This window comes from Labeo rohita, chromosome 5, assembly GCF_022985175.1.
Source record: "Labeo rohita strain BAU-BD-2019 chromosome 5, IGBB_LRoh.1.0, whole genome shotgun sequence".
Lineage (NCBI taxonomy): Eukaryota > Metazoa > Chordata > Actinopteri > Cypriniformes > Cyprinidae > Labeo > Labeo rohita.
The window spans coordinates 12,954,325-12,968,190 of record NC_066873.1 but is presented as its reverse complement, the minus strand read 5'-3'; the positions used below and the strand labels follow the sequence as shown (position 1 = coordinate 12,968,190).

At 35.6% G+C, this 13,866-nt stretch overlaps 1 protein-coding gene across 2 annotated transcripts in view; it reads left to right on the top strand.

Annotated features, from left to right (window-relative positions):
- The window catches only part of cntrl (centriolin), a 36,526-nt gene that overhangs the window by 3,452 nt on the left and 19,208 nt on the right, over positions 1 to 13,866 (top strand). The window contains exons 5-13 of one of the 2 annotated variants that reach the window (XM_051109122.1): positions 2,223 to 2,409; positions 2,487 to 2,680; positions 5,130 to 5,249; positions 5,751 to 5,940; positions 6,160 to 6,269; positions 7,456 to 7,650; positions 12,114 to 12,267; positions 12,391 to 12,611; positions 13,468 to 13,644. In XM_051109122.1, coding sequence (XP_050965079.1) covers positions 2,223 to 2,409; positions 2,487 to 2,680; positions 5,130 to 5,249; positions 5,751 to 5,940; positions 6,160 to 6,269; positions 7,456 to 7,650; positions 12,114 to 12,267; positions 12,391 to 12,611; positions 13,468 to 13,644 — 1,548 coding nt within the window. Of the gene's footprint in view, positions 1 to 2,222; positions 2,410 to 2,486; positions 2,681 to 4,864; positions 4,893 to 5,129; positions 5,250 to 5,750; positions 5,941 to 6,159; positions 6,270 to 7,455; positions 7,651 to 12,113; positions 12,268 to 12,390; positions 12,612 to 13,467; positions 13,645 to 13,866 lie in introns of those variants that run through there. The other variant, XM_051109123.1, reaches the window with a different exon arrangement.

Here is a 13,866-nt window from a genome sequence, read left to right as displayed (position 1 = left end):
ACACCAAACTGTCATGAACCGGAAAACAGCAGTCCAGGCAGAGTAAGACAAGATGAGCGTTTGACATCAAAAAGTATATAAATTGTATTATTTTTATAAAAATAGCCAATTGTTTCGCTAGATAAGACCTTTCTTTCTCGGCTGGGATCTTTTACAACCGCATTTGGGATCATTTGAAGCCGCATTTAAACTGCATTCTCAAAATCGGGGCACAATATCAGTCCATTACACTGTGTGCAGAATTATTAGGCATGTTGATATTCTGGTCATATTTTTTTTCCAAACACATTTTACCAATTCCAAACCACATCAGTCTTAATAACTACTGTTAATTTTGTGTTTAATCATTTATATGTGATATATAATTGTCCGTGAAGGCTGGAAGTGAAAAACTCCTTATATTCAGGTGTGCAGGATTATTAGGCATGTTTTCGTTTACAGCTAAAATGAGCCAAAAAAGATATTTAACCCAGACTGAAAAGTCCAAATTATTAAATGCCCATGAGAAGAATGCAATACTAATGCATTACAAGAATTTGCAAAGTTAAGGCTTGACCATTGGACAGTGAAATGCTTGTTGAGTCTGCATGGTCAGAAAAAACAGGTGGAGAAGAAAAGATGCATGTTAACTGCAAAAGAATTAGGAATTAAGGTGAAGAATTAGGTGTGACACCATCAGGAACCGTTTCCAGTTCTCCAGCGCCACCATTTTCAGGTTCTCAGAGACTTTGCTTGGTAAAAAATCCTAAAAAAATGCCCCTGACTTAATAAGAATAACAAGCTGACGTCTTGTGAAATACATGAAGACAGTTTTTTTATATGCTTTAGAGACAGATAAGTTGAGAGTGACTCTTGAAGGACAAGCATCACATCCTCTTGTACCTCTGATTCAAGAATTTATCTTCTAAAATCTGGCAGTAAGTTTTGGGAGTTCATTTTAGTCCATCTCTGCAAGTCAGACTTTTCAGGATAAGAGACTAAACATGAACTCCCAAAACTTACTGCCAGATTTTGGAAGATAAATTCTTGAATCAGAGGCACAAGAGGATGTGATGCTTGTCCTTCAAGAGTCACTCTCAACTTATCTGTCTCTAAAGCATATAAAAAACTGTCTTCATGTATTTCACAACACGTCAGCTTGTTATTCTTATTAAGTAAGGGGCATTTTTTAGATTTTTTACCAAGCAAAGTCTCTGAGAACCTGACACATTGCACTTCTGAAGACTCCAGGTAGGTTGCAGTTCTGGAAAATGGTGGCGCTGGAGACTAAACGGTTCCTGATGGTGTCACACCTAATTCTTCACCTTAATTCCTAATTCTTTTGCAGTTAACATGCATCTTTTCTTCTCCACCTGTTTTTTCTGACCATGCAGACTCAACAAGCATTTCTCTGTCCAATGGTCAAGCCTTAACTTTGCAAATTCTTGTAATGCATTAGTATTGCATTCTTCTCATGGGCATTTAATAATTTGGACTTTTCAGTCTGGGTTAAATATCTTTTTTGGCTCATTTTAGCTGTAAACGAAAACATGCCTAATAATCCTGCACACCTGAATATAAGGAGTTTTTCACTTCCAGCCTTCACGGACAATTATATATCACATATAAATGATTAAACACAAAATTAACAGTAGTTATTAAGACTGATGTGGTTTGGAATTGGTAAAATGTGTTTGGAAAAAAAATATGACCAGAATATCAACATGCCTAATAATTCTGCACACAGTGTATATGGAAAAAAAATGCTGAAATTTTTCCCTCAAAAAACAATTTCTTTACGACTGAAGAAAGAAACACATGAACATCTTGGATCACAAGGGGGTGAGTACATTATATGTGAATCCTTGTTTTGGAAGTGGACTTCTCCTTTAAACAAATCGTTCACACCAAAATGAATAAAAATAACTGTTTTTCTCACCATCATTTCACTGCAAACCTGTGTAACTTGCTTTCTTTTGTGTAACAAAAGAAGATATTTTTGTCAGTAGTACTGGAAGGGATCCAAAACTGTTTGGTTACCAACATTCTTAAGAATATATTATTTTGTGTTCAGCAGAAGAAATAAAGTCAAACAGGTTTGGAAGTGAGTAAATGAATGACAGAATTTTGGGTGAACTGTTCCTTTAATGTCATATATTTCACATTAGAAGTAAATCACTGATATTCAGTATTTGTTCATACACACATTTATGTTAGCAATATTCTCTACCTTTGTGACCTAGCTTCATGAGGTAACTAAACTGAAGCCCCTGAAGAACCTGACGAGTCTGACATTAGCAGAAAACCCCATCTCCAGTCTGCCCCATTATCACCTCTTCCTAATCTTCCATCTGAGGTCACTGGAAATATTAGATGGACAACCAGTCAGTCCACAGGAAAGAGAGCAAGCACATCAACGCTTTCACATAGGTACACCATCACATCTTCTACATTTATTTTATCTTCATATGTGCTTTTATCTAAACCCTTTTCTGCTGGGCTTACAGTGGAAGTTGAACGTTTGGAGCAAGAGCTGGAGTTGAGAGCTGAAGAGATTGCACAGCTTCAGAGAGAGCGGACCACAGCACTGGAAGAGCTAGAGCGGCAGGAAACGAACAACCAAAACCTGAGGCAACAGCATCTGGAGCAACAGCGGAGCCATGAAGAACTCCAGAGAGAACTGGAGAGCAAATCTGAATTGGTGGGTGATGGAGTCTTTACTGTCATCAATGCTAGTGTGAATAGGGTTGACCATTTTGTCTGTACACACAACTTTAATATATAAACAATATTTAAATTTTTAATTTCCTTAAAAACACAAAACCTCAAAATTAAATATTGTACTTTTGTTTTTTTTAAATTATATGTTTTCCTAAGGCAAGATACTACAGGGGAACCATCGCTTTTTACATACACTACCAGTCAAAAGTTTTTGGACAGTTAGATTTGTAATGTTTTTTAAAGAAGTCTCTTCTGCTTTTATTTGAACACATTTACATTCATCTGCATGAATTTTGATACAGTAATACTTTCACAATAATACTGTGAAATATTTTACTACTTAAAATAACTGCTTTCTCTTTGAATATATTTAAAAATGTAATTTACTTCTGTGATCAAAGCTAAATTTTCAGCATCATTACCCCAGTCTTCAGTGTCACATGATCCTTCAGAAATCATTCTAATATTCTGAATTGATGTTCAAGAAACATTTTTATTATTATTGTTATCATCAATATTTAAAATGGTTGAGTACATTTTTTTCAGGATTCTTTGATAAATAGAAAGAGCCAAAGATCAGCATTTTTTTTAGGAAAGAAATTATAGAAATGAATACTTTTATTTTCAAGGATGCTTTAAACTATGATAAAAACATTTATAATTTTCACAAATAATTTTTACAAAATATTTCTATTTCAGATACGTGCTGTTCTTTTGAACTTTCTATTTATCAAAGAAACCTGAAAAAAATCTACTCAGCTGTTTGCAACACAATAATAATAATAATAATAATAATAAATGTTTTTTGAACAGCAAATCAGAATATTAGAATGATTTCTGAAGGATCATGTGACTGGAGTAATGATGCTATAAATTCAGCTTTGAAATCACAGGAGTAAATTACATTTTAAAATATATTAAAATAGAAAAATAATTCGAAATTGTACTGTTTTTGCTGTACTTCGGATCAAATAAATGCAGGCTTGGTGAGCAGAAAAGGCTTATTTAAAAAACATTAAAAATCTTACTGTCCAAAAACTTTTGACTGGTGTATACTGGTCAGTTTTGAGATTCTGGCCTATTTTGCCTCCATAAAATGAGTTTTTTCAGACTAGTGGAAAGAAAAATTACAGTTACAAGTACAAAATACTATTTTACCCCTTTTTCTGGCTGTTACAGTATTTTCTTATTTATGATAAAAAGTGAGAAGAGGTGTCCAAAACCTCCTCTGTGAAACCTTTAACTGTCAAATTTCAACAAAATTAAAAACAGGAATCAGGAGTTAGGTTTCTGTTCTAGAAATGTATGCAGATTGATGTATTATTCACATAACATACCAGAATATAATAAATGTAATAAAAGATTATTGTTTTAACGTACTGTAATTAATTAACTGGAGAAGCATGGTAATATCTATTCGTTAAAATATTTTAAAAATACTTATTAATGTATTTTGTGGTGTCTTGCCTCATATTGTCCTGATGCTGTTATACAGCATATAATTCTTGCTCAGAATTTAATAACTTGCTCCATATCTTGAACAGCTTGACTTACGACAGAAATAATGGTAGTGCATATAATGACATGTTGACTTCAATCTACCTTTCTTATGTCTGCTTTCAAAGTAATTTCCAAATCTCTGTGCTTGCAAACTCACAGTGAGCCCAGAGATTCAGTTTCCAAAATTTCCTTTTCCTGTCTTTTCTAGACAATTTCCTGTTCAGATCTTTCTTCTTACTCCATGCTTTTGTCACCTGCTCTAAAGGTACTTTGTGAACGGTGTTGAAAATTGTTTGTCTGTGTGTATGTGTTTAATTAAACAGAACATTTCTGATAGTCTGCATTTGGAAAAAAACTATTAGAACAGCAAATTTATGCTAATTGCTTCACAGCACTGCACAGTATTTTTATGTATGTATGTATGTATGGTGGCAGAACTAAATTTTCTATCCTTCAAATTTTTCTTGTCCCTGTTGATTTTATGTATCTTTCACTCCTGTGCTTTTACATAAACTGTTTGCATGCGTTCTACTGTCTATTCTCTTCATTCCTGCTTTAGTCTCATTTTGCACATCATTCTCTGCTGGATCCTCTCTGTCAGGTATTCACATGTGCTCCACCAATCACTGTATGATGTCAACATTATGTTCTCTTGTCCTCTCAGGTGTTCGCTTTAGCGAGCGATGTTGATGGTATGGTATTGCTATGTTCTTTAGCATGTTTCTGAGGTTTTTGCATGTACACGTTGTTTGTTAATGGAAATTTTACAGTATCATTTATTGCTCTGTGTATTTCTATGAGTGTAACAGTTTTACGCATATCCTTAAAATGCAATCTCAATCTGAGCTGAGAGGTTTGTTCTGAAGTGTGGCTGATGTGTTTAATGATGGTGTGTGTTGTGTTTAAATGAGCTGTTTCTCATTACACAGCTGAAGCAGAAAACAGTGGAGTTGACCCGGGCCTGTCAGAAACATTATGAGCTTGAGCAGGAGTTGGCTTTCCACAAAATAGATGCCAAGTTTGAACCTCTTCCATTTTATCCAGATCCTGTAAGTATTTGCTTTGGTTTATAAAGGTTAGTTCACCCAAAAATGAATATTCTGTCATTAATTACTCACGCTCATGTCATACCAAACTCGTAAGATTTCGTTCATCTTCAGAACACAAATTAAAATATTTTTGATGGAATCCAAGAGCTTTCTGAAACAAAACAAAAACGACTTTATTCAACAATTTCTGTCACTCTTCTGTGTCAGTCTCCGCCAACTACGATTATTGGTCATTAACAGGGTGTTAAATTCTGATTCGTCATAGGTGACATTTCATATTTGGCCTTTGATGATTATGATTTTGATGAATTCTGCAATACAAAGGCTCCAAATGACTTCGGTTGTGATAACAACAATATATTTGATATATTATTAGATTTCTGTATAGACATTTCTCTGAGAAATTTAAGAACAGTAACTGTAATTATAACTATACAATGGTGATTTGTGTATAGTAGGATTAGATTGGCTTTTACAGAGATCATTCTCTGTGTTGTTCAGGAGGTGGAGGTAGAGAACCTTTCTAGCGAGAGTCCATACATAGGAAAGTCTCGTCAGAAAAGGAACATCACGTTCCCATTGGAGACGGATAGCATGGGTGCACAAGATCAGCACAAGCCCTCCTCAGCAGACCTGACTGAGACAGATGGCCCAGGAGAACATGACATGTCCCGACATGCTCAGCTCAGAGGTACAAAGGTTCAAGGGCACCTTGAGCCTCTAAATAGTTACATAAAATAACATTTGTATATTACACATACTATTCCTTTTTTACTCCCTTTACTTGGTACAGTCTTTAGTTCTTTGTTCTTATTTCCAGGACTACCAACAAATGATGCAGGACATTTTCCCTTTTTTATGAGGCCATTGTAATGCAAAACATCTTTTACTTTTTGTGTTTTGGTTTTAGCTGAGGAGCGATTAAAGCAGTTACATAAAGAAATTGAGGCAAGAGAACAGCAGATCCTTATAGCCAGTGAAGAGCTCCGGCAGCTAGAGGACACAGTTTCCCAGAGACGGGTGAGATGTTCCCCTTTAAAGAGCAGGTCATATGGTATTTTAAAGTGTGCTAATATTGTGTTGGTGTAAATGCATCTAAGGTCAGAAAACATTGTAGTTTTCCCAGAATATACATTTAATATTATGATCATTTTGTAGTGATTTCGAAAAGATTATTTCGAAGCAGTTCTGAGTTTAAGGTCTGTAGACCCCTCCCTCCATAAGCCTACTCTGCTCTGATTGGTTAACTGGCCAAGTCTGTTGTGAATGGTCTTTCCATATAATGTGTGTCAGAAACAAAACACTTCATAAAACAACAATGGTGGATATGTTAGCCGAGTGCTAACGTGACTAACTGAAGAAACAGTACAGTTTGTAAACCAAAATATGTCTACATTCTTTATTACTAAACAAAGTAATTAGAACACAACAGTCTAGGTTAATCGACACATTCTTAGGAAACAGTGGGTTCACAGCGAATTTTCAGAACTATTTCAGTAACCTAAAGCTGCACTAGGAAAACATCACATATTAGCAAAAAAAACTTGATATTTTGAGCACTCAATTGAAAATACACACATAATGTATTGATCATACTTACACGTTGTGGTTTGGAGACACTTGGTGGTTCAAATAAAGAACGTACAGACTTATCCTTCATGGACAAGCGTTTAGCGCGTCCCACATTGAACTCGCCAAGATAAGAGAAGCAATACGTGGTGAAATGATGAGCACACAACAAAAGGTTCAAAAATTGCTGTGGTATATTTGAACACAGCGTCTTCTCGACACAATGTAAACACAATGAGTAGCGGAAGTGTTTGTGGGCAGGTCAGAGTGTTTGTTTTCGTGAGCAGGCAGGGATTTTGCTAATGTGTTACCGAGTGACTTATATAGGTAACAGGCAGAAGATACGAAAATATGACTCATTAAGGGGGTCCAGAGTTGACTCTTTCTTTTGAGAGACAATATCACTTTTTTGATTAACAACTTTGCAGACTGTTTACATTGATGTATAGGTACGTTACAAACTGCAAAAAATATATTTTTCGAAAAAACCCATATGACCTGCTCTTTAAACATATTCTGTGAATGGCCTTATTTTTTTAAAACGCCACTAGCAGCTTTTCTTTGTCTGTAAAACATGATGGCAGAGGCAGATTCATTTTTTTAATTATTTAAATTGTCTATGTTGATTTGCATGTAGATCTGTGAGGCTGAGAAGGAGCAGCTCAGGCAGGAGCTTCAGAGGAGAATACAGAGGCTGGGAGAGATGAAAGGAGAGATGGAGTCGATGGAGAGGCAGCTGGACAGACTGAATGTTGAGAGGAACCGAGCCCAGGAGGAAATGGACCAGCTGCAGAATCTACTGCACAGCCTGGAACCCAGTGACCCCAGACATGTCAGTAACACTCATGCCTGAACAACCTTATCAAAAGTACTGTAATGCACAACATCCTGAGGCTTATTGTTTGCATAACATAGTGACAAAAAATATACAAATTTTTGAACGGTAGTGTAAAGACTTTATATAATATCCATATCATTCAAAATGTTCATGACTTTCTTTCTTTAGTCAAAAAGAAACTGAGGTTTTTGAGGAAAACAATTCTCCAGTTGACTTCAGTGGTGGCCAACGGGTTGAAGGTCCAGATTGTTTCAATGCAGCTTCAAAGGGCTCTACACGATCTCAGCCCAGGCTTCATGCATTACGTAATTACGCTGAAAAGGTCATGCGCAGTTAGTTCTTTGTCTGTGTACTCCGGTTCAAACAGGTAGGGGAGGGTGAAAAACTATATCTCATTTTCTCCTCCAACTTCAAAATCGTCTGACATTGTTGTTTTATCTTTTTTTGTAAAGGGCCTTTGACTTTTGTTGCATGTTCACTTTGTAAACACTGGGTCAGTACTTCCACCTATGTCATGCTTGAACTTTCCAACATGACTATGTAATGTGTGAAGTCGAGCTAGTCCAAGATAAGCATTTGTGGTTAAAAAGTATTTTAATTACAGATCGTTTTGCTAGATAAGCCCCTTATTCCTTGGCTGTGATCGCGTAGTACCCTTTGAAGCTGCATTGAAACTGCATTTTGGACCTTCAACCCGTTGGTCCCCACCGAAGTACGAAATATGGGAAACAATCCTGGAATGTTTTTCTCAAAACAAAATTTTTTTGACTGAAGAAAGAAAGAAAGAACATCTTGGATGACATACGGGTTGAGAAAAATTATCAGGATTTTTTTTTTATTCTGGAAGTGAACTAATCCATTAACATTTAGCAGGTTTTACTGTAGCATTTTAACACACTTTATGTTCTAATTTCTAATATTTTTTCAAATGTAGACTGTTTAAATAGAATTAAAATAGAATTCAACTAATGTACAATTACAGGTCTGTCTATATTTGCTATTTCACCATGGATGAAACGTTATCGTACTGACAAATATGGTTAGAAAAATATTGCATTGTACACTTAATGTTTTTTTTAATCTAAACGTCAATAGTTATAGGGAAGAATTAGTTTCCTGCAGGAATAACAGTTTCAGAAACAGATTTTTACAGTGTGTTACTCTTTACACCCATGTGCGATCACTCTTATAGGTTCATGCCACAGAATAGTTTTCATGATTGTAAAGTGTTTTATTGCCTATGTATGTTTTGTGTTTTACCATATGTCTCTGAATATATTTTTTTAAGATTAGAGATGCTTAGTTAATTTAGGTTTTATAAAAAGTGCATGTTTTTCTGTTTTCTTTGTTTGGCATGCAAACAGTGTAGTACAAAATGAGTTCAAAATAACTGATATGTTGTGGAACCTCCCTAACAACAAAGGTGTAAAATAAGATTAGGTTCTCAATGGAATTAATCATCACTAACCCGTGATGCTCAGCAACAAGTAGCAGGGATATAAAATGAGGCTCTTGTCTCTTTAAGAAAGAAGAGAGCACTTCTGTCCTGGGAAATCTGTTGATGCTGTGGGTGGAGCCTAAGTGGTTCTTTACTCCCACCCGTCCACAGACACAGACACTGATTGGCTGAGGCCTCCGAAAGTTTCCTGTGTTGATTCAAAGAGTGTTGAGAGGAGGGTGGAAAAGAGTGCAGGGACTGAGGAGGAGGGGGAGAATGAAGTCTAGAGGAGGGGGCTACTTTTAGTGATAGTTGGAGTCCATGGAAAAAAGCTCTGAAGTTTAGAGTAACAGGAAGAGACAGGAAATGTTGTCTTTCTGCACAAGGAGCCCCTGTTACCCTGTCGTGGGGCAGCAACACGCAAAAAATGGATATATAAAGACAGAAAGTGAAGAGATGGCAGGCACACTGCTGTAGTAAGTACACCACTGGGGTCTAGGAGGGGCTCATGGGAGGCTGCTGTCATACTGTTGCAATTTGGGGCTTGTAATGTTGTTTGTAGACGTGATTATTGGTATCGAACATCACTCAACATTATTTCATTTTTAAAGTTGATCATTACAGTGTATGGTGTTTCATGAATGTTGTTTATTTCAGTGTTTATAACAGGAAATTGCAAAGACATTATGTCATCAGAGTTTGCTGGCTTGCATATTTTATGAGAGCTGTAGATAAAAACGATGCACGGTACTAAATGAGTAAACCGCTAGATTAATCTAAGTGCCTTCGTAATCTTTGTTTATAAATAATGTTGGTTTAAAACCTTTAAAGCAAACTTGACTGTGAACAAGGCATTGTTTAAAATAATGTTTAAAGAAAGTGTTCATTTTCACTTTTCATTTGAGATAATATGTGTTTGGAGGGAAGAGGAAGCAAATGGGTTGAGAAGTAACAAATGCAGAAGTCCAAGACTGTCCCTGTGTTCCTGTTCACATCCAGTTTGCATTCTGTTTTGATTACTGTTTTGGGCGGATAGTACACTGTAAAAAAATATTTTATAAAGTTGTAAGTAAAAAAACAAAAAGAGATTGTTGTACAAGTAAATAATATCCAAATGTCTTTCCATTTAAAATTTTCACTTTAAATTCAGTATGTTACTTGCAGTTTCTTTGTAATTAATTGTAAAATTTACTAGCATTTTTTCAGATTGCCTCAGAAAACTTTCAGGTGGGCTGCAATAAGTCTGCCGTAAAAAAATTTGGAATCGGTACGATTTTTAATGTTTATTTTTTTAAAAAGTCTTTTCTGCTCATCAAGGCTGCATTTATTTAATTAAAAATATAGAAAAAACAATAATACTGTGAAATATTGCAATTTAAAGGTTTGGAAACACCCCTGGCAAAGTGTGGTTTTGGACGATATCAGCATAAATCCTTATCATTTTTTGGTGCAAATACATTAAAGTAACTTGACATTATCATTGAAGACCAGCAATAATCATTTTCATTTTGATTACATAATAATGCTAATACATACATGTCAAAGTCAGATGTGCCCCTTTGCCAGCTGTGATGTCTGGTTACTGGTTTAAACTTGGCCCAGGTTTTTAAAAAATTTTGGGTCAGCACACTTTAATAGCTTCAACAATTGATTGCCAATTAAGTTTAGAATACAATGAATTTAGGCCCAGATTATGCAGAGCTGTAATAGCTGCTAATGCTGGATATTTTGATGAATCGAAAATGTAGGTTTTTTCTATGTATAAACTGTTTATGTAATAAAATATGTTTTCGTAGTTTGTGTTGTCCCTTATCAGTGCAAATTATCACAAGTTAAAAAGGATTCATGTCAATATTGTCCAAAACCCCACTTTTCTAAGGCGTTTCCAAACTTTTGGAGGGCAGTGTACGTTAAAATAGAATTTATTCCTGTGATGCAAAGCTGAATTTTCAGCATCATTACCCCAGTCTTCAGTTTCATATGATCCTTCAGAAATCATTCTAATATGCTGATTTATTATCAATGTTGGAAACTTGTTGTGCTGCTTAATATTTTGTTTGGAATCTGTGATACTTTTTTCAGGATTCTTTGATAAATAAAACATTAAAAAGAACAGCATTTATTTAAAATAGAAATCTTTAGTAACAATATACACTGTTGTGAAATAAATTAATACTTTTATTCAGGATGTGTTAAATTGATAAATAGTGATAGTAAAGACATATACTCCCGGTTTACAAACTAACAGTCTGGGCTGTTTCAGCTGAAAGAAACTTGCACTGACTGATCTTAAAATATATCAGTGCCTTTGTTTTGTCTTTTGCACACCAGTAATGTTTTTTCCTAAGGCACATTTATAAAAACTACTTAAATGTCCTAACTGAACTGTGGCCTAATCCTGGCTTAGTCTAAGCTCTGTCTGTGAAACCGGGCCGTATTGTTAGAAAAGATTTATATTTTAAATAAATTCTGTTAATTTTAACTTTTTATTCATCAAAGAATCCTGAAAAAAGTATCCCAGGTCCCGGAAAAAAAGCAGCACATCTGTTTCCAACATTTATAATAAATCACCATATTAGAATGATTTCTGAAGGATCATATGACAATAAAGACAGGAGTAATGGTTGATGGGAAATTCAGCTTTGTGTCACAGAAACAAATTACATTTTGTGGTGTATTAAACTAGAAAACTGTTACTTTAAATTGCAATAATATTTAATAATTGTACTTTTTTTCTGTATTTTTGAGAATTTTGATGAGCATAAGAGACTTATTAAAAAAAACATTAAAAATCTTACTGCTCCCAAACTTTTAAACAGCAGTGTAGTTATAATAACATAATCTTAATAAAAATAAAAACCAACTAAAAATTAAAGATAATAATATTAAACAATAATAAATAATACAACAACAATAATAAAAGACAATATTAAACTTCTTTGAAAAGTGTTTATTTTTCAAAAACCAGCAGACCTGATCATGTAATAGCACTCAACTCTCTCTGCTGTCACTCCTGCAGGCCCATGTGAAGGCTCAGTTGTCCAAGAAATCACAGTTGCTGGCCATCATGAGCAGAAAGCACCAGGAACTGGAGAGTAGGCTGGATGACATGATCACACGCATCCACAAGGAGGCACAGGAGATCAAAGAACTAGAGCAACAACTTACTGATGGTGAATTTTTTTTTTAAATGTTGTGTTAACCTTAAGTAGATAAAAATAGCATTTCCGTTATAAATTTATGGATGAATGCAATATTTTAAAATCAGCTAAAAGAGACAATCTCCACTCTTTCAGGTCAGATCGCTGCTAATGAAGCTCTCAAGCGTGACTTGGAGGGCATCATCTCAGGTCTCCAGGAGTATCTGCATGGGGTGAAGGACCAAGCACGAAGAGCCCAGTTAGACTGCAAACGTCTGCGGAGGGAGAAAGAGGCTCTGCAACACCTCCTATGTGAGAAGGAGCTGCAATGCACCCAGCTGGAGAAAGAAGCTCTGAGTGCTGAAAGCGCACAGGAGGTTGGAGCCTGTTACTGACTTAACAGTGCAGCGGTTTTAAAGGAGAACTGTAAAAATTTACAGATAATTTACTCACCCCCTTGTCATCCAAGATCTTCATGTCTTCCTTTCTTTAGTTGTAAAGAAATTATGTTTTTTCAGGAAAACATTTCTGGATTTCTCTCCATATGGTGGACTTCTATGGTGACCGTGAGTTTGAACTTCCAAAATGCAGCTTCCAAGGGCTCTAAATGATCCCAGCCAATTAAAAAGGGTTTTATCTAGCGAAACCATTGGTTATTTTCTAAAGAAAAATTTACAATTTATATGCTTTTTAACCTCAAATGCTCATTTTGTCTAGCTCTGCATGAACTCGGTGTATTCCGGTTCAAGACAGTTAGGGTATGTCGAAAAACTCCCATCTCATTTTCTTCAATTTCAAAATCTTCCTACATCACTGTTTTAACTTTTTTGTAAAGGCCGTTTGGTCTTCTTTGCATGTTCACTTTATAAACGCTGGGCCAGTACTTCCACAGTGATGTAGGACTAAGTTTTGAAGTGAGATGAAAATGAGATGGGAGTTTTTTGACATACCCTAACTGTCTTGAACCGGAACACACAGAGTTCACGCAGAGGGCTTGTGTGGAGCCCTTTAAAGCTGCATTTAAACTGCATTTTGGAAATTCAAACTCAAAAAACATAATTTTCTCAAAAAACAATTTCTTTACGACTGAAGAAAGAAAGAAATGAACATCTTGGATGACAAGGGAGTCAGTAAATTATCTGTTAATTTTTGTTCTGGAAGTGAACTTCTCCTTTAATTCACCACTCTGTAATAAGTCAAATCAACATTATCATATTGTTTGTTGTGCTCCAGGAGCTTCAGCATCAGCAGCAGGAGTTGGAGGATCTGAGGAAGGAGAATGAAGAGCTGAAGCAGGCTCAGGGGCAGGTCAGTGAATATGAGGCAGAGCTGGAGACCCAACTGAAGGACAGAGACACCGAGGCCACAAAACTGAAGGAGGAGCTGGGCAGACTACGTCGGCTAAGTCAAGTAGGATATGTCTTCACAGGTTTTTCATATTCATGCATGATATAATATTATTTTTGTAATGGGATACTTTACCTAATTTTTTTTTTCATTTCACAAAATTATTGTGAATATTCATGTTGCCCTTCTCCATAAAAATAAGTTAGACTGTGACTAGTGCCCGTCAAGCTCCAAAACGCAGCGACTCTTACAATAAAGACTGCATTTACACTGAGCTTGGCCACT